The sequence below is a fragment of the Myotis brandtii genome, unplaced genomic scaffold (genome assembly GCF_000412655.1).
Source record: "Myotis brandtii unplaced genomic scaffold, ASM41265v1 scaffold196, whole genome shotgun sequence".
Taxonomy (NCBI): Eukaryota; Metazoa; Chordata; class Mammalia; order Chiroptera; family Vespertilionidae; genus Myotis; species Myotis brandtii.
Window position 1 is genome coordinate 3,346,977 of NW_005357311.1, and position 21,749 is coordinate 3,368,725.

The 21,749-nt window shown below is 40.1% G+C and overlaps 1 protein-coding gene across 10 annotated transcripts in view; it reads right to left on the reverse strand.

The window, feature by feature from the left end:
• Nucleotides 1–9,872: 9,872 nt before the first annotated feature.
• Nucleotides 9,873–21,749, reverse strand: part of ANK3 (ankyrin 3, node of Ranvier (ankyrin G)) — a 465,310-nt gene continuing 453,433 nt past the window's right edge. For all 10 annotated transcript variants that reach the window (XM_014538720.1, XM_014538719.1, XM_014538725.1 and 7 more), the window contains 2 exons: nucleotides 18,939–19,016; nucleotides 9,873–11,304 (listed from right to left, as the gene is read on the reverse strand). In XM_014538720.1, the coding sequence (XP_014394206.1) occupies nucleotides 18,948–19,016 (69 nt within the window). In that variant the 3' untranslated portion in view covers nucleotides 9,873–11,304; nucleotides 18,939–18,947. The remainder of the gene's footprint in view (nucleotides 11,305–18,938; nucleotides 19,017–21,749) is intronic.

The following is a 21,749-nucleotide window of genomic DNA, read 5'->3' on the forward strand; positions in this document are numbered from 1 at the left end:
GAACTAGGGCCATGATGATTTAATTCCTGGTCAAAAATCTGTCTGTGATTAAGATAATAGTAGTTGCCATTACTAGACAAATGCTTTTACATTTATGATCTTGAATCCTCAAATACCCTTGCAAGGCAGGGTTGGTATTCCATCCACACATGGAAAGAGAATTGTTCAAGATCACAGAGGCTATCTGAGCTAAGCGGTGCCTTTCCAATGCCCCTGGAGTGAAAACTGCCACATTGAAGGGGGTACAATAGAAATAGTCTGAAGCACCAGAGAAAGCACTGGACAACAACCCTGCCTTCAGTTTCCTGACTTAGCTCCTGTCCTAATTCCCTGGTTACCAAACTCAGCTCTGTCTCTAGGTTAATGCTTTCAGAAGCCTCCCAGTGTCCTCATGAGAACAGCCCTCGCATGTCCCTACCACGGCCCCGACTTTGCTGCCTGTGGTCACTGATTTTTAGCACGGCATGGTCTCTCATGCATACCTGTAAGTCAGTATGCTCCTGGTTTGGACACCTGCCCACACTGTACATGGAAGAGGCAGTGCTCCATTCTAATATCCTATTTGATTTTTGCAGGGAATTCACTTTCATTTATGACTGGCAAGTTCTGAACGTTAATATTACTTTGGATGATGAAGAGATAGATAAATCATCCAAGAATCAAAATCTCTTTATTTTAATCGGTTGATATAACTGTGGCCCCAACTAAAAAAAAAAATAGGTTCTGGATACAAGTTTCCCATGGCACTACCTCCACCCCTCACCCCAGATACATACACATTTTACGCCTCTGTGAACAACAACCAAAGATGCTTTTCTCCTGGAGCAGAGGAAGTGGATTTGGAGAAACAAGAATGAGATTGGAGGTTATTGTGTCAAGAGGGGACCTTCCTGTGTTAGAAAAGAAGTTAGTGACTAACTTTGGAGAAGGCCGAGCAGCATGGTAGAGACAGAGGGGGATTTTCTAGCAGGATGCTCACTTTTTGTCTCTTGGCTGGGCATGGAGGACCATTAATTCAGGGGCAAGAGAGGGAGAGGGGGATACTGGAGCCCTGAGGCCTTGGAGGGTAATAGGGGTGGGGCTGGACTACAGAGCCTCAGAGTGGATGTCCCTTGGCCTCTGGGGCAGCAGCAGGTAGCTTCCTAGAGCATGAAATACTGTCATAGGCCACCTACCTACATCACTACTCACAAACACAGAGGCCCAAGCCAAGCATTTTCCTCTGTTTTACCTTTCATCTTAATACACCACCACAACAATAAAACACAGGTAACACGGATGGAGACTTTACTCTGCGCCAGATACTTCTTGAAGGGCTTTATGTGGATGAGTTCATTTCCACCATTTGTGGTTGACAAAAACTATCACTCCCTGCCCTAGCTGGTTTGGCTCAGTGGATAGAGCATTGGCCTGCAGACTGAAGGGTCCCAGGTTCGATTCCAGCCAAGGGCACATGCCTGAGTTGCGGGCTCGATCCCCAGTAGGGGATGTGCTGGAGGCAGCTGATCAATGATTCTCTCTCATCATTGATGTTTCTCTCTCTCTCTCTCTCTCTCTCTCTCTCTCTCTTTCCTTTGCTCTCTGAAATCAATAAAGAAATATTTAAAAAAATTAAAAACATAAAACTATCGCCCCCATTTTCCAGGTAAAGAATATAAAGGCTCAGTAAATTGCCCATGGCCATATAACTAGTACACATGATGCAAATTACATACAAGTATATATGCCCATGAAACTCTTTTCTCCATGTCCTAAATATCTAAAATTTGGGCTGCTTTTGGAAACTAGTCTCACTTTTGGCTGAGTAGCCATATATATAATCTCAAGCCAGGCTTTCTGTTGAGCTCAAGTGCTGCTTGTGATCCACATGGAGTCTTGAGTGGCATTCAAGGCTCTCCATGGTGAGCTTCCCTTTCCATCCTTGCCTCCTTTCTTTCTTAAGTTCTGACCAAAGCAAACTTTGTTCATGCTTCCAGGATATCTTTGTCCTTCTAGCCTCTTTGTTCCTTTGGCAGTGGCCTCCTTTCTTCACATGTTAAAATCCGACTCATTTTTCAAGTACCAACTCATTTAGCTAGTGTTTATTGAGTGTCCAATATGAGCAAAGTGTACAGGCCTTCTCCAGTTTACTTTGTCAATAGTAATCCTAAGACTGTGGTTGTAATGATAATGTAATACTACCAATAACTGTAACAACAGTAGCCAACACATGTAGCATTTGCTATGCGTTAGGACTGTTTTGTGCTTTATATACATTCACTTCTTTAATATTGTTTTATGTTCTATTTATTCAAGAACATATCTTGTTTTATGTTCTATTTATTTAAGAACATATCTTGACATATCTTGGTTTTCTGATGAGATTAAAACTTTTGGAGTCTATGGATCCCAGTTCTTGTTCCTTTTTATTTATTTTTATTTTTTAATACATTTTTATTGATTTCAGAGAGGAAGGGAGAGGGAGAAAGAGATAGAAACATCAGTGATGAGAGAGAATCATTGATCAGCTGCCTCCTGCACACCCCCCGCTGGGGATCAAGCCCGCAACCCAGGCATATGCCCTTGACTAGAATCAAACCCATGACCCTTCAGTCTAGGCCGACACTCTATCCACTGAGCCAAACCGGCTAGGGCATTCCTTTTTATTTTTGATAAATAGCTATATGTATGGTAGGTATCTATTTATCTATCTATTTGACAATTACTTGGTCTGAATGAAATAAAGAGCTTACGAGTGGAATTTTATATATACCCATGTGCATATATACTCATATCCTACTTCCATCCCATCATACAGATTTCCAGTGTTCTAGAAAAATCAAAAGAGCTGACAATTCAGGGCCTGCATTCCTAATATTTTGTTAGAACTAACCTACCTCTGTGGTTTTAGTTGGGGTATGTGTTCTCAGATTTTCCACAGTCCCTCTACTCTATAATGCTTTGCACCAGACTCTGTAGCAGCTGATTCCTGATACTTGTAAAGCCAAAGGCAATTTTAGATTCTAGCTACAGGTTGGGCCTGCCAGGGTAAGAAGATTTGTAGTCATCGTGCAATGTAGCCACTCAGGCTGTCTGAGCAGCTGTTTTCTGTTATTATTCCATTGGCAAGATGCTTGTTTCATCCAGAAAGAGGGCTCATTTTTTGTGGTACTAGTACAGTAAGGGCGGTGCTGTGTTTGGGTGATTCAAAGAGTCGTTTGAAGATCTGATGCTGTGACACATACCAGGTAACTTTAACAACCGTCCCACCACATGTCCTCAGCACAAGATGGAAAAGCACCATGATGATTCCTGACAGTAATGAAGCTTTTATAGAATTCTGTGGAGGAGGAGTTGATTTATAAAGCTCTTCTCAACAAGTCTTCATGGGGGGGTGGAAACACAGCAACCCTCAAAGGCAAACTGACGTCTTTTTGATACTTCACAGAGTCACTGAAGATGTTGCTGCTTTTCCTTGACATTCACAGCACCAGATATGTATTCTCTACTTGTTTGTGCTCCCCTCTTATCCCACATCTACTTAGACAACAAATGTGTGATGAATGTACTTATTCATCAAATATATTTTGTACCTACTGGTATCAGGCCTTGTCCTAGATGCCCTGGATGTAGCAATGAATAAGGAGGACAGAATCTAGTGTACAAATATACTATAGTGATAAATGCTATAAAGGGAATAAATATGGTGATGTGATGGAATAACTGGATCAGGGGATCTGGCTACTTTAGAGAGGGTGTACAGGGAAGGCCTGAGGGGTGACACTTGGAGGTTGAGATGAGAGTTTCCCTGGCAGAGGGTAAATACAAATGGGATGGGAATGACATGAGGAGGAACTTGGCATTTTTGAGGAACAGAAAGGAAGCTAGAACTGTGCTGTGGAGAGCACCAATCTGTGAAGAGATAAGGAACTTGCACCATTGTAAATCTGTGCACCATTTCCTTCTCAAGAAAGCGTTAGTATATTTCAGAAAAAGTCAACTGAACTAAAGAATATGCTTAGTAGCATAGTTGGTTTACATTCTGGATCAGGTTTTTGTTGTTGTTGTTTTTAAAATCTCATTGAAGATAGGCACCAACATTTTCTCAGACTACGACAAGTCCATGGACTACACTTTATCACTGGTCTGGAAGGTAGTGAGAGAAAAGGATAAGATTACATGATGTGGTTATAGAGGTAGGTAGGAGCCACATCAAGTTTAGATGCACAAGTGAAAATCAACTCTTCACTAGAATGCTATAAAATATACGTAAAGCCAAGTAACCCCTTCAGACCCTTAATAAGAGTTTTAGCATTTGAAATGGTACAGAGAGAACAACCAAACTGCACTGAGGTGAGGACGTTAGGTCGGCCATTAGACTGGTGCAGGAATCAAGTTATTTGCTTATGCACATCAGCTTCATAGTAGGTAATTAAAAATCACACCTCAGTAAATCTGTATGGCATGATTCAGGTATGTGTTCATTCTGCAGATGCCAAGAGCTAGAGGTTGAAGACTGGTGGTCCACAGGCATGTTTGTTTGACTCACAATATTATTGTGGAGGGGATAAAATACCAATATATAAAAAATGAGAAAATCTAGCAGAGCTAGTCTTTATAAGGCAGACTCTTTAGGAGGGGAATGTGCTTATACAAATGCCTACCACCCTTTAATGTTTTCTGCCTGATTTGAATATTACTCATGGGTTATGCTATAATAACCAATGACAGAACAATCTCAGTGGTTTACTAGAAAGGTTTATTTCCTGCTCACACTGCATGTCCACTGCGGGTTGACTGTGGCTCTGCTCCATGTCACCTTTACTCCAGCACCGGGCCAGGGAGCAGTCTGTGTGGAGCATCGCTGGGGTTGAAGGAGGAGGAAAGGGAGCATGAAGAAAAATGCACTAGCTCTCAGAGCAGTGGTTCTCAACCTGTGTGTCGCGACCTCTTTGGGGGTCGAACGACCCTTTCACAGGGGTTGTCTAAGACCATTGGAAAACACATATATAATTACATATTGTTTTTGTGATTAATCACTATGCTTTAATTATGTTCAATTTGTAACAATGAAAATACATCCTGCATATCAGATATTTACATTATGATTCATAACAGTAGCAAAATTACAGTTATGAAGTAGCAACAAAAATAATTTTATGGTTGGGGGTCACCACAACATGAAGAACTGTATTAAAGGGTCACGGCATTAGGAAGGTTGAGAACCACTGTCTTAGAGGATCTGCTTTACTTTCATTGGCCAAAGCAAGTGGTGTAGCTAAGGTGATGTCAATGGGATGGGAAACTATAATCTACCATCAGGGAGAGGCAGCCAGTAATTTATATACAATGCAGTCTACCACAACCCTTTTGCCTAATTTAGATGACCTAGCTAGTCTCCACAGACATTTGAGAGAATGACTACTTTAGCCTAGGGAACTTGAGAGTTCAAAGTTTTATTATAGTTAAAAGCATGAGAATTACTCTAAAGCTTACTGTACTACAGTTGTCCCCACTATATCCATCTATCCATGTAAGCATCTGTCTATATGTCTATCTCTCTATCAGCCTTGAATCGGTTAAGGTTTTCGCAGGCTTTTCCTTAGATACCCTTTACTTGCTTTAGGCTCTACCCAAGCAAGGCACATTGACATGATGGCAGGTTAGCAAGCCAGGCTCTCATGAGGCAGCTCTAGGTCTGCTCCTTTCTGCACTCGAGCACTGCCGTCCACGGGTAGGTTGTGCGCCCAAACTGAGCCATCAGTGTGTCCTACAGCATAGCTGGAGTCTGGTAAAACTTAACCATAGAGAACAAGTAAATGATTAGCATGTGAAGCTGAATGTTGATTACACCCTCTGTGCACCCAGCTCTCCTCTTGGGACTGTGGAAAGCACAAGATATCCAGACAAACCATTAAGGATGTGGATTTGAATGCTGAATCATGGGGCACTCACTTAGTTTGCATGAGTTGCCAGTGTGGGTTGGTGTCAGCAGGATGGACTCTGAAGAGTTCAGGATTGTGAAGGACTGGATATAAAGTAAAGAACATTGAGTATGAGTTCAAAGTTTCAACTGGTTCCATCTAAATCTGGAGTTTTTGGAAGCAAGATGGGCTTGCAGAGTTGTTTAAATACCTTTGAAATGTTTCAGAAGTTTTCTACCAAAATTGATGTTTTTGTCAGGCCTTGAGTCTCACTTAATTGTGAATGTGCAATGGCTCCACTCAGCAGAGCTGGCTTTTCCCTTTCCCAGGAGCTTTCAACTTCACACAGAGGCTGTTTGTGTTCTTCTCACTTGGAAGATAGTGGGCAGGAAAGGGATGTATTCTGTACCTGGGAGAGCATCTGAAAAGTGGCAGGCATTCAACACGTGTTGAATGAGATGGGTGGATGGATGGGTTTGGAAAAACCACATGATCTACCTTTCTCTTCTCACTCCCTTCTTTATTCCATCTTCTGCTTGGCACTGAGGATAAAAATAAGGTAGATGTTTTGCTTGCCATAAAAAGAACTCAAGCACGAACACATCTTTTTGCTGCCTTCTCCTTCTCCCAATCCAATCAAACAGAGACTGGGAATAGAAATGAATAAAGTAGATTGTGTTTTGGAGGCAAGAGGAAAAGGAGGGACAATGGTGAAAACTGGGAATAGAAATGAATAGATTGGGTTTTGGAGGCAAGAGGAAAAGGAGGGACAATGGTGAACAAGAAAACATATGCTTGTCCAAACATGGCAGGTGTACTTTTGCTCCAAGTAGTTGTTATCATAAGGGATCTCAGAAACAACATTGTCACTTCCTTAGATTTTAAAGAGAATTCAAATTTCTTTTTTTTTAAATCTAAAATCTCCTGATTAAAAAAAAATGTTGGCCATCTTTTTTCAAATTCTGTTTGGTCTAAGCAAAACACCTCTGCAGGCAGTATGCACCTCACGATTCCTAGGATGTAATTTCTGTACCTTCCTGTCTTTAACCAACCCAGCAAACACTGGCAACACTGAGGTGGGATTGTTGAGGTAGGCAGAGTTTTAAAAACTTTGGATACCATGTCTGAAAGAGAGGAGACGAATCTGACTCATTCATAGAGATTAGGGATCATGGCAAGGTCTCCACACTCTTGCCTGGTTTCTCCATGGCCAGTCAGTGATGATGACGAGGACAGTAGCCCATCACTATGCCTGATTCAGCAGCATGACTGGTGTGCTGTTTGCTGGTGTGGTATTGGATATCCATGCCCAATTATTTAAGACTTTGTGGCTAATAAGGGATTGTGCAGCTGGAAAGGGCTAGTGGAAGATGGTAACAGACACAAGTTCTCAGTGAATGAAGTTATTAGACTCAAAAGCTGTGCTTTCCTTTAATTTCCAACCTGCTTGAGCCTGTAAAGAAAATGGTGCGCAAGACGGTGCACAGAATAACATTTCCCATTTACTGTTCTTTGCCCTATGATGTTTGACTCATTCATGTACTCAAATACTTATTGAGCACCTACTGTGGATGCAGCAGAACAAAGTCCCTGCTCTCAGGGAGCACAGTCTAGTAGTCTGAGGACCTGGTAGTGTGCCTCAGATGCAGGAAGCCTGTAAGTCCTCAATCCTTCCCAGCTCTCAGAATTATGCCATTGCTTGAGTTAGATTTCAGAAGAGAAGTGGATGATGTTGAGGGAAAGTAGGCAGGGAGCTCACTTATTTTTCTGAGATACGGACAGGGCGTTTTAAGGTAGTCCTGGAGAAAAAGACCTGACAGTTCCCTTCTTGTTTCTGGTGTACCTTTCATGGCCTAGTGCTTCTTCCCACCGCCTTTATAATCCTCTCAGCATGTTCAGCTGTGCTTTGCTTTGGAACTCCTTTGAGGAATTAGGAGTCTCAGGATGTCCTGTTGGAAGTGCAACCCTTGGGGTATTTATTCCTTATGCAGAAAGCACCAAGGAATGAAGGGTAAAATTTCTTTACTGCAGGATCACCTAGTCGTGCATTTTACTCGTGGCTGTCGGTCATTGAGTGTGGCAGATATAATGGTAAATTTCATTTTGGTCTATTTTGAATGGTCTGCATTTAATTGTTAAAGAACCAAAGGCTATAGGACCTACTACTAAGGATGTTAGTCAGAATCCATTCTGTTATTCATTTATTTTGTATTGGTGCATGGTTAGCTAGGTAACCACGTAAATTAATTATGCCACTGTCTTTTCTTTCTTTCTTTCTTTCTTTTTTGGTCTCTGTTACTAAAAGAACTCTTGTAAAGTCTGGTTCAAATCTCAATGTTAGACATGTTTATTTCTGGACTATTTGATCATAAATTCATGAGCAAGGAGCAGTGCCATATGACTAGGAAATTACACACCTTTTAAAATGCCAGAATCAAGAACACCAAGACTCACTCAGGAAGTTAGCTTTTGGATCAGTGGCTTCTTCAGAGAATTATCACCTCGGCCATTTATATTTCTGAGCTTCTCACATATCCCTGCTGTGACCTGATGCTCATAAAGACAAGCAAACAACTTTTTTTATTTGCCCTGGAGAAAAACCTGTCTTGATGGAACCCAGGAGAATACCAAATGAACATGTTGGAATACCAGGACACTGTGGTAGTTTTTATTAATAGAGGAAAGAAGCCAGCTGCTTATGTGTTCAGTGAAGTAGGTCCCTCATAGGAATGGTAGAATAACCCTGCACAGTATATTGCCATAACTTGGCAATTTAATAGTGATAATACATTTTAATTGAACAAACTCGGGAATTTGGTAAGAATATAAAATTGAAAACCAGCAAATATCAGGAATCTTATCATCAAATTTTTTTTCCCTCAATTGAGGAAAAAGCTTAAATTTTATAAGCCAGCAGGTCAAAGACAGTATTAGGAATATATAACATATGCTCCCAATTCAATCCATGCATACACATATATACATATACACAGATGCAAATAAAATCTTGATCATCCTATTTTGGCTACTTCTCTAATTAAATTTATGAACTTTTGCTTGACCTTAAGTTTAGCTCATCAGATAGTCCTGAAGTCAAGTTTTCAGGTATATACACATAACACCCATTTAATACCCAGACAAGCACACTTCAAGCTTCTAGTTCAGAATAAACACCTTTCTGTCAAGGACTGTGCCTCCACAATTCATAACTCTTATATGGGAAGTTAGGACACCTGGATTCTGATCCTCGTTTAACAGAGAGGCTTTGGGGGCAAGTTTCTTTTAAAAACCTTTCCGCCTGGGTAGGTTGGGGTGGGGAGAATGTCATAGGATAATTTTGCTGCAGGGGGAGGGGCACATTCCATATTTGTCTCTCCTCCGTTCCACTGTTCTCTAAAAAATCAATGAAAAAATATCCTCTGGTGAGGATCAAAAAAAATAAATAAATAAAAATAAAGATAATGAGACAGACTGTGGTGCCTGGAGACCATACACCTGGCTGGAGAGGGCAACATGGCCCCAGAAGGTGCCAAATCTTTTCAAGAGAAGTTAGAAATCTGGTTACTGTGCAAAATTTCCTAACTTCTAAGCACTGACAATGATTGTCAATGGAAAAATCAAACAATTGCTTTATGGGTTAAAACAGCGGCAAGTGGAGTGGTTCATTCTGGACATGCCGGTTCTAGTAGCTCCAACTTCCCACTTTTGAGGGGTGGTGGTGGGACAGCCCAACCCAGATGTGGGCAAAGATCAATTGTCATTGATCTTTAATTCATGGCTCCTCTATGAAATGCTCCAAATTTTTGTAGATTGGGAGTTTGCAGGGCAGAACCGAATGTTAGGGGGACTATCTCCTTAGTAACCGCAGAGGCACCAATAGGATTGGTGAGGAGGATCGGTGCTGCCAAATGCTAAGGAGTTAGGCAATGATCTTCTGCCAGAGAACACAAGGACACGGTAGAGCACAGATAGGTGAAGAGTTTAACACAATTTATTTTATGCTTAAATAATCGACTAGGTCATCCAGTGTATGGTTTTTCATACATATGTCATTAGAGCTATGTGTCCATGAATGCTGATTTCATATGAATATAATCAACAAATTAAAGAATTTCACCAAAACCCAAATAAAAATGCCCTTTAAAACACTGCAGCCTTATTAACCTAGTATGACACTGCTAGAATGGTTACAAATGATTGGCTTACTGAAAGGTGTCTACATCTTATAGCCAGTACACGATACAGTGATAATTTTACAGCGTGCTGCCATTCTACTAGCTAAGGATTTCTGTTCAGTCCATTTTAAACACCCCTGACTGGGGCCTCTTATGAGCACCATCCACCTCTAAAGCGGCAAGCATTACCCCCCTTTTAAGCACTAACAGAGAGCACCCCCTCCCCCTAAAGCAACTACTGTATAGGTTTTTTTTTTCCATTTTTAGGTCATTTAATTGGAAAATTGGCAATAGCAACAAATATTAGATGAAGGGCTTTTTGTTTACAGATAAAATCTTCTGTGTTGCAGTATACGGTAGTGTTTGCAAAATTGGAAAAGATTTAATCAAAATAAGGTGATACACATGCATCAAAATATTAGTATTCTGAAGAAAATTTTTTTTCACAGAACTACAGAATTCCTCATTTTGGGAATTATTTAAATTTGCAGCAGATTTTAAAGATTTGCTTTTTTAAAATCAAGCTAGCAGTTTTGCATATACAAACATTATAATTGCTAATATACAAGAATCAGTAAAGGTCCCCCCCACCCAGAACCCCTCCCTCCTCTTCTAGGGTGAAGTCCCTTGAGACCTCTATGATGTTAAATGCATTTGCAATATTCTGTTTGTGTTCTAAGAGGCAGTGCCTTATCAACATTTATTCTATTTTTCTGTTAGAATTTATACACTGTTATTATTTACAGCAAAACTATAGATGTTTTAAAAAAGAAACAAATAGTGTTTATACCCTGACAGTTTGGGTCCAAGAAAAATAAGGCGAGCTGTTGTGGATTTAGTAATTTTAGTGTTTCTCTGTGATTTCATCAGTCCATCTCCTTCTGTTCCTTCTGGAGGCAGGAATTTCTTCCTTTTGTAAATGACACCAAGTCACTTGAGATAAACTGTTAACGGCATGGCTTCTTGTATATACACTGCATTGCTAATTGCACACGTGCCAATCCTGGGAATGAAAGTGAATTTCCATGCTCTGTAAGTTGGCTCATGCTAAATTAAAATGTGGGTGGTTTCCTTTTTCTCTTTTCTTTTTGTGTAAAAAAAAAAAAGAGTCATGCCATTAATGTGTGGAAGCAGCAAACACACACACACCCTTCTCCTCGAATCTTTACTTCCTGCTGACATGTCTTCCATGAATTTCTCAATACTGGCAGTAAAAACACATGATCCTGTGGAAAGACAGACAGTAAGTAGTGAGGTTAGCTTGCTTTCTTTTTTAAAAAAATAGAGAACTTGTCTAAGCCTTCCTTGCCTTTCAACAGAAAAGGCTCAGAGAATGGGGGTCCTGGGCCTCCTAATGGGGCGGGTTAGCATGAAACTTTGGACTCAGGCTATCTGCTAGATGCCTCAGGCTATCTGCTAGATGCCTGAGAGGACAAGGCCCTGAGGTGTGCCAGAAAGCTCTTTGAAGGCAATGACCTCCCCTTGCTGATCCTGTGACCTCATGCAACTTTGTTTGCTCTATTTGTGGTTTTAGAGATTGAGTCAGAAAGACTCTCTTCTAGGTCTTTGATGCGAGGGTCATTCACTCAGGCCCTTGGGGAAGCCCTGGGGGGCCTCTTGCTTATCTGTAAAATGAAGAGGCTGACAGGGGTGCTCTGAGATTTCCACCAACAGCAAATTAGCAGGGGCATGAGGTTTTCATGGGCACAAAGGCAACCAGTCTTTCAAAAAGGGAGGACAGTGTTATTGCTTCATTACTATGAAATTGTTTTTCCATATGCACATTAAAATGGAAGACTATCTTCAGCCATTGGAAAGAATACTTTCCCCTTTCCTGCCCCACATCAGTCATGACAGGATAAATTAATTTTGAGTTCTGGGTGTTTTTTTTAGGCTCCAGTAAGATTGTCTTGTCTTACTTGATAATACCTGCATAAAGTATCTATTTTATAGCCGCTCTGAATATGTCAACATAAATCAACATTCTTTGGCAAAGGTTTTCATACTTTGGTGCAGTATGTATTGTTCTTGGTATGAACTTTTTCTCCATAAAACAAAATTATTCCCACATCTAGTCCTTTGTCAGTGTGAAGGTGACAAACTTGAATGCCTGCCCAAGAACAAGACACAGCCCCTACAGAAAACTGAGAAAGGCAGGAACAACCCTGCTCACCAACATGTAAGCAGGTCTAGGATAACCTTTAGGATTATTTCTGTTAAGGCCCAAAAGTCTTCCCAGTGACCTTGATGTTGTTTACTTATCCTGGACAAGTTTCTTCCCCTTTAGATGGGTCACCCAGGATACCTTGGCTTATGTAAACATATTGGTACAGCACTTCCTTTGTCTGCTCTACTGCGGTTCAGGCTTCCTTTTTTGTACTAAAAGTGCTACCGACCTCCATGCCCCAGGTCATCGATGCTGAGAGCCAAGAACATCAAAGTATCAATTCCTTCTGGGGTGATTTCAACACCCGCCCCCTCCCATGGCTCTGAAGAAGCTCCAGGGAAGGAAAGTGACTCATTTGGACAGGCTCCATCCCAGAAGGTGTGCAAATCAGAGTAAGAAGATCAGGATTTTCTCACCTCTGTTTTTATATTATTCCTAATCTTCCAGGCACCAGGCTTCTTAGATGGTCCTATAGTGTTACCCTAGTGCTATCATGCTGTTTTCTTAGGGAGAATTTTCAGCAATTTTCTCTAATCAAACCCCTCCCACAAACCCCAGCTTTTAACAGCTTAAAGGATACATAATTTACATACCATACAATTCACCTATTGTAAATATATAGTTTGATAGTGTTTAGTAAATGTATGTAGATGGGCAACTCAATTGAACTTTATTTATTTTTGCTTCATCTCTTCCAAAACCGAATCCAACTTCCAAGGATAAATCTGGCCATAAGGAGTAAGGTCTTTCTCTTTTATCACCCAATGCAAACGACCATTATCTCTCTAGAAATAGTGAATATGTTTCTATAATTTTAAAAATGCTATTAATTATTCCCATTTATATTCAGGTATGATTTGAGTGATAGTTTAAAAAAAGTTGGGAATTAGTTCCCCTTATAAATCTCTCTTGTTCTCACACCAGAGTGTGTTGGCTCCAATCACACAGGGTGCAGGAAGGTCATCATTGGATAAAAGACTTTATGCCAAGTTGCACAAAAAGCATTAGAGCCTTGGCTGAGTGCTTCTTATAAAACATCAACATCCTGTATAAACTGTGATAAGAGCGACACCTGATGGAAAGTGTCGAGGGCAGGTGCCATTAAGATGACATTTCAAAAAAAAAGAACAAGTCATCTTCCCTTTCTGGGTTTAGATAATAGATTCCAGGTAGAAGCATTTGCATTTAGGAATCTGTCTTTGGGTTTTGCAGACCTTTCAAACACAAAGGTAGTAGAAACCAACTCAAAAAGTTAATCATGTCACTGTACTTTTTCTTTTAGGAAACACTTTAAAATGTAGAAAAACAGCTATTGAGTGGATTTTCATGGCAGTTTATATTTTATAGATGAATGTTGCCCTTCCCAGATCACATGCTTGAGTTAGAATCAACCTTTCCTTACAGGTGTACATACCAGTGGTTTTTAGCTCCTAAGGTCTGTCTAGCTTAAAAAAAAATTGATGTCCGAAGCTCTCTGTAGCCCAATGAAACTTTTCAGGCTTAATGCCCACTACTCTCCATCAGTTCTCACACTTGGGTGCACATTAGAATCATCTGCAGAGACTTAAAAAAAAAATCCCAATGTCCAGGCCATATGCCATTCCAGTTTATTTAGAATTTCTTGGGGGCAGAACCCAATATCCAAAAAACAAAAAACCCCCCACAAGACTTTTAAAAAAAAGCTTCCTAGAGGATTCCAGTGGTCAATCCAGTTTGACAGCCAGTTATACACTGAGTGGCCAGATTATTATGACCACCCCATCAGTACAATGAAGTGAATTAGTTATGCAAATAATAATAATAATAATAAAACCTTGAGAGTATTTGCTTAGGAAGTTTTCAATATTCAGTATTTTTGGAAGTGTCAATGAAGTACTGATGGGGTGGTCATAATAATCTGGCCACTCAGTGTATGTCTGGAGCAGCGATTCTCACAGTTTGATGTGCATATGTATCACCTAGGGATCTTCAAATGCGGATTCTGATTCAGTAGTTTGGGGTAAACTCAAAGATTCTGTGTTTCTAACAGACTCGATGATACTGCTAGTCCATAGGCCGCACACAGCAGGAGGACCTAGAGCAGGGGTGAGGAACGTCTGGCCCTGCCAAGGCTGGTTTTTTAAGTTGGTAATTTTGTATTGCCCTCGAATGATATTATAAATATCCAAATGGCTCTTGGCAGATAAAAGGTTCCCCACCCCTGTTCTAGAGGATCAAGATTACATGTCTGTCATCAACACATTGGTCTCCAACTTTTCCTTTGCTCATGACTTTGCATCCACTTATACTTCCCTTCCCTAATCTTCATCTATATCTAACTCTCTCTACCCTTCAAGTTTGTTTCAAGTGCCATCTCCTCGAAAGTGCAGACTGCTTTCCCTAATGAGACCCACCTTTGCAGGTTAACGCTTACTCATCTTTAAAGACTTAGCTCTCCTGTGGCCTCAGGAAAGCCTTTTCTGATAGGCCTTCCCTAGAGCCCACTGAGAACACAGAGCATTCGTGAACGCTAGTCCTTTCTCTCTTTCCTTCTCGTTGGATCCTAGGTTTTGTATTTTTAGCCCTTGAATAACATTTGTCCCAACTCGTTCCTCCTTGCAAGATGAGTTCCAGGACAGGCAGCATGGAGGTTTCTTCATGATTGCATATCTACCCTTTTCATTCTTCACCAAGTGAAAGGTCAAATATCTTTTCAAGGAATAAATATAATTAGTCAACTTTTTGACTCAGATAAATTATGGCCCTGGCAAGCTTGGGCACTGTTGCCACTCTTGGCTTCCATATGGCTGTGAGATCCTGAGCATTTCCCCAGAGGCTTGGAATACAGCTAACCTGCAGTTTTTACAGCTTCTTTCTGGGGACCTTCCCTTGCCACCGACTCACTAATCAGCCCTCTAGTGGTACATTTGAAGTAAATGTTTTATAGATCATGGCTACCTTAAAAATGAAAGTTTGCTTTACTTAAAAAACATCCCCCCCCCCAAACAGTTTTTACTATGTAGAGTATGAAGAAATTTACTACAGGTTGCCTTTGTACAAACTTTGATTCAAAGTTTGCTTTTAGGTCTTTAAGTCATCGAATACTATTAAACTATTAATATAAGTAATAGTTAATAACTAGGTTCTGGATAAGTTCAAATTTCATAGCTTTTGCTCATTAGCTGTAGGACCTTAGGTAAGTCATTTAAATTTTAAAACTTCAGTTTCCTCATTTATAAAAAAGGATGGTAGTACCCTGTAGTATTATTTTGGGGATTATATGAATGGGGGGTATATAATAACCTTACCTAGTACTTGTCATACAGTAATCACTTGATAGAATGACTATTATTCATAAATCATTTTAGAAAGTCAGGTTGGTGTAACAGAAAGGGCACTACTAGGCAAGAGTATCAATCATGAGCTGTGTGACAGCAGAAACGTCACCTGACATCTCTGAGCCTCGGTATCTTCATCTCTAAAAGGAAGTAAACAAAATTGGTCTGACCTGCTTCAAGGCTTGTTTGAAAGACTACACAAGAAGAAAATGGAAAAGCACTATAAATCACTAGATACTACTTGCCACTTAAAAAGCACTATAAACTATAAATCACTATATACTACATACAAATCTTTATAGTGATTTTAAGCCATTGGCTTTTCCCTTACATTAAAAGTAGGATGGTTGTGGCTCAGTATTGAAGAAAAGCAGGTGCAGGGTTCAGATAACTCAAAATTAAACTGGCTGTACAATGGGAAATAAAAATTTGATGTCACTGTCTGAGACTCAGTGAAATTTGAAAAGTATTCTGCTTGCTTAGTTCTGTTTTGTTTTTTTTAAAGGCAGCCAGCAGGGCTATAAAATTTCTCAATCTGTTTGCAGATTGTTTTTTCCAGAGCACATGTTCAGTGTCCTGGAATTCTAGGCAGTATTCTTGGACTCATTTCCCAGGTTCACTACGGAAGGTAAATACCACCCTGGAGAGTAGACTGGGGCTTGCAGTCAAATTGCCATTCTTTCCATCTGACACACTGAGTTTGCTCTACCCTGAAGTTATTCCCATATTCATATAAATTCTCCTACTGAGTTTCTCTCTCCTTTGAGGGGTATAGCAAGTTAGCCCAGGCCCTGACAACTTCTTCACAATGTGTATTATAATTTTGAAGCCTCTTATATATTTATTGAGCAAGTTGCTTCTCTGCTAATACTTTCTAAAGGACCTTGGATGCATAGCACTGTCATATAGTTTTTGGCATCATTTATTCATGGATATTAGGTATTTGTTACTCTATAAAAATGGCCCAGCTAGTGTAGGTGACACTTCTGGTTCTTTTTTTTTTTTTTTAACATATTTTTATTGATTTCAGAGAAGAAGGGAAAGGGAGAGCGAAAGATGGAAACATCAATGATGAGAGAGAATCATTGATTGGCTGCCTCTTGCATGCCCCCCACTGGGGATCGAGCCCACAACCCGGGAATGTGCCCTTGACCGGAATCAAACCTGGGACCCTTCAGTCCACAGGCCGACACTCTATTCATTGAGCCAAACCGGCTAGGGCCACTTCTGGTTCTTTTCCATCTGGTGTCTGAGTCTATGACTGAATGAGATGTTAAACTTTAAGGGACACACTATAAGGGTCATACTGAAGCTGATTGACCTAGTTTCTATTTTCACTTCACTTATCACTAGTAGAATTGCTTAAATAGACCAATTCAAGACAGCAAACTGATGTTCAGTGTTTTAGTAATTTGCTACATAATGTCTTCATCAAGTTTAGCTGTATGACATGCATAATAGGTAGGTTCATTCTAGATATTGTTACACTGATGTCATCCTTAATTATCCAATCTCTTACCCTTATCAGCCAATAAAAACCAAGTCATATTGCTATCTCTCGATTCACCCTACCTTTTACCATCCTCACTGCCCAAGCCAGGATCTACCATAGTCTCTTCACAGGTTTTCTTGTCATCCATCATTGCCACTTCTGATTGACTGATGCAGAACACAACCTGCATCATAGCCCACCCTTGCCTAAGAACCTTCAATGGTTTCCCACTGTTTTTTTGGGTAAAGACCAGAATCTTAACAAAGAAACACACAAGGCCTATTCGGATCTTTCCCACCTTTCCAGACACAATGGCAAACTCTTCTGCCACTTACACTGACCTGTTCTCACGGTTTCTCTTTCCCTGTTTCCTCCTTCTTGCCTCTGCAGAATGCCTTTGCTTGTGCCTACGCATAGCAAATTTCCCACCCCTCATCTGCTGAGCCCTGTTCATTCTTTAAAACTCAAACATCCCTTTCCCAAAGGAAAGCTTCCCTGTCACCTCAGATCCAGGTCAAGTTTTGGTTCACAGGTTTGACAGTGTGGGCTCATTCATTTAACGTAAACTTGGCAACCACTTGTTGGGTTTGTGTAGCCTGTTTTTTGCCATTTTTGTTTATGAGATATTGGGCAAAATTTTGGGCCTGTTTTCTCACCTGTTAAATGGGTTGGTTGTGAGAATTAAGAGCACAAGTGAAACACGTGGAAGAGTATGCATAGTAAATATTATTCCAGGGCACCCCGCAGTTCTTAGTTATGATCGGTTCCCATTAAATATATAAAGTGTAAGCTCAGGGAGAGCAAGCACCTTGTCAGGATTGCCTAGCGATGACGTCTCAGTGCCCCTGTGGAAAGCCTCACAGAGGAAGTGAAATAAGTATTTAAGTGAATAAATAAAAAATGATAAGGTGTTTTAGTGGAGGAAGAATTAAGAATTTATTTGGGCTTTAGTTATAGTTACCTCTCATAAAGAAAGCATTAGGGGCAATGAGACTAGATATTTTCTCAGGGTTCTGGGACTTGGGGAGCAGCAGAGGTATGAAAGCTGAAACTGGAACCTGTTTGCTCTCTGTTACTTTGACCAGTGGGGCTAAGAGAACTGTTGGTGTATAGCCTTAAAGAAACCACCCTGCTTTACCTTACAGACTTATGGGGACATTTTCAAAGCTATATTGCTTTTTCACCCCAAATTGCCTAATGGTAACTATGTAGAAATAAATAGGATGAAGTCAAATTTAGAAAACAGTGCTAAAGGAAAACACTCTTGTTCATGAAGAAAAGTTCAGACAACTTTAAACATTTTAACTTAAAAACAGAGCAGTGCCATTAATTAATTTCCTATTTAATTTGCTTTGGCTTACATAAAATATGAAATCATATATATATATAGGGATTTCATTCACTTAATTTAAACTTAGCAACTACTATATTTTAACCAAAATTATATTCTCAATGCTGTTCCGCTAAAGTGGGGAAAGGCTGGATCAATACAATTCTCACAGTGTATTTGTTAGAATTACTCGTTGCCAAATTATCTTCCTGTGAGCTTGTATACTGCTCCTGCATTTGATACTGAGCCTTTGCTTTTTGAGAAGACTCAAAAATCACTGTTTACACTTGCTTCTGCAAACATCATTTACATTGAAATTCCTGACTAATTCATGAGAAAGTTTCTGGATTGTGAACTAGAGTCAAGTTTAGTGTGTGTGTGTGTGTGTGTGCGTGTGAGCATACATAAAAAACTAACTATGACAACTTCATACTGCATATGCAAAGCTGGAACACAGTGAAAGAGAGAGGAAGGGGGCGCTCTCAATCACTTCCTGAATGCCACAGGGAGTTAAGTGCTACTGTTGTTGATATGAGCGCACATAGCTGACTGACCTTTCACTGTTATGAGTGGCTCTTCTTCTCCACATGCCGGATTTCTTTCTTTGTCTTCACCTTATAACCTTCTCCCTGCTTTAAAAGAAAAGTACATGTTAGGATTTCACGGCAAAGGAGTTTTAGTTATGAAGCAGTTCCAACTCTGGTTCCTTGAGGCTGGATTAGGATAAGTGAAACACAGTTTAAAGCACTTTGCCACTTCATGTCCAAAAATACAATCCACCGGCTTTAACCACACAGCTTAGCATCATCCAGGCAAGCTAGAGAGCACCACCAGAATGAAGACAGCGCCACTGTACTTCACGGTACTTCAGGTTAGTGAGGAATTGAAAAAGGAGCAGCCTGTCCGTTTCCGGTCGGAAGCGAGAAGAAATCATCGCGGAAGCTCTCAAGGCACTCAAACCCCAAACATAAAATATATTAATTACAACTTACGCATGTTTAAGCCAGCAGAATTTTAAGCTGTCATAATGAGACTGAAAGTTCTCAGCAAACCACTAATCACAACTAACACCATGGAAAAGCTGTGGATCTAAGGGACTTTTTAAAATTATTAATTATTATTTGTGGAATTACCAACCCCTCCTCTCACTCCAGACCAGGCAGACATCCATTTTCCATAAAACAAGACCCTTCTTCACCGAGCCGTGGGACACACTTCTCTGAGAGCAAAGTTTTTGTACAAATACTCAGCTTTTACCCTGTTTATAATTAATGGACAACACAGCAGCCTTTCCACAGATTTAGTCCTGAGAAATTCTCAGTTCACTTTTTCTTATGTAAACACAGGCTATTAAAGTTTCTATTTTTAAAATGAAAAGGTTAAAGTTCTAAGAAAAGGAAGGAAGAAATAACTAGCAGTGTTTTCTCTGGGAGATGGAGATCCATCTGCTGAGTTACAAGGCTCAGTAATGAGTTTAGTTCCTGAATTGGCACATTGGAAACACAGAGGAGAATTTTTGGGTTAAGAATGGAGGAATTCAGATTTCTCCGTAGAACATACTGTACAGGGAAAATATATTTGATATATGGGTCTTGAACTGAGCTTTTTGCCATTCTAACATTTAAATCCTGTGCATTTGCTGGAAACGAATGCTCTCCATCCGTGCCCAGACAGGCACTGGGCATGGGTGGGGCCCTGCCAACGGGTTTGGTGGTGGTAGAGGATTTTAATTTTTTCTAGGAATCTTGAACTGGCATGTTCTAACCTCCATAAATGAACATATCTCTGTGAACTCTCTGAAGATAGTAAAAGAATATAATGTTAAAGAATGTTAGGAAGAAAAGTCTCTTTCTTTGACCCTGATCAAATGCACAAGATATCAGGAGCAGCAAACGCTTCAAGCTGCCACACTGCCCACGCCAGCCTGTTAGCCGCGTACACGAGAGCGTTCACAAAGCTTTCATCCTCTACTTTCTCTGGGGCCGTCCCCCTCCTTTACCACGTCATGTTTCCTCTCTTGTGGGATAACCATTCGTCTTATCACTTTCCGAGTGATCTGTAGGAAGCAATAGTGAAAAGTAGAGATGTTTCCTGCTTTCTGTTTCAAGAGGGGACACTACAGCAAGCAAACAGAACATCTAAATTCCAAGAGAAGTATGAAATCCCAATGGTGATTACTTTTCTGGTGACGAGGTTGCCTTCTTCATCAGTAAAGTGTTCTTCTGTGACAGATTCACCAGGAATGTGTTTTGCTTCCTCTCCCTAGAGGATGTGGCATAGAGATTAGCAACATACCAGGTGGAGAGATCTCCCCACCACTCCATACACCACACACATGCACTATGGAATGTTAGAAAAAGAAGGCATACGTTCTACTGGCTCTTCCAGGGTAGGGGGAAAAGGCTGACTCCACTGATAGTTATTTAGCAGTCAACAACATTCAAAGCACTAAACCTCAAGTATGTACAAGGATGATGATTAGCAACAAGCTCCAAGAAGGAAGAATTTAAAAAATACATAACTATAGAATGAACACGTACACATTGCTTTACAAAGCAAAAGGTTTCATTGGTTGAAAAAAGTTTAGCCAATGATTAGGGCTCTAATTAGATCATCTCACTTTCAGTACAACCCATTTTTATGAATGACAGTATGTCTAATGTGAATTAAGGTAGTACCTTAATTGGGAAATTTATCACCCATTGTTAGTTTAACTTAAAATTTCATTTACTAAGAGCAATATATACATTTTTTGGAAGCACTGTGAGAAAGTTCAGGGAAAATCTTTTTTTAAGACTGAACCTTTCATAGGTCTTAAAATAAATGAGAATAGCTGTCTGATAAAGTACTTGGTTTCAGAATACTACTATTTCAAGTGGAGCTCCTATGTAATGACTGATTATCTAGTCTTCATTGCCACAGACCAAAAAAATAGTCAGTACGAAAGGAATTTAAAATAGTATCTTTCAGTTAGTGACTGTTACCTGGTTAAGAAGGGGAAAACTGTCAAAAGACCTTCCTCTAGTGAGTTTAAAAAAATAAATTCTTCAATCTCCAAGATGGGCTCTTACTATCCTGCTCATAGGAAGTTTGGTAGATTGAGATGGCTCCTTAATATCTCTCTATTAGTTCTATGATTGCATCAGAAGAACCACTTAAAGCAAACATAGGACTGTATTTGCAATACATTATTTTTGGCACTGGTATTCAACTTTAGGTTAGTGCCACTTACAGTTTTGGAGAACAAGGACAAACATCTGAAGTGCAAACCTATTCTAGAGCCATACTGACCTATTAGTTAAACTTTTTGTTGAAAAGGTGACCTGGATATTGCTACACTACAGTGTACTCTAGCTACTGTGCAC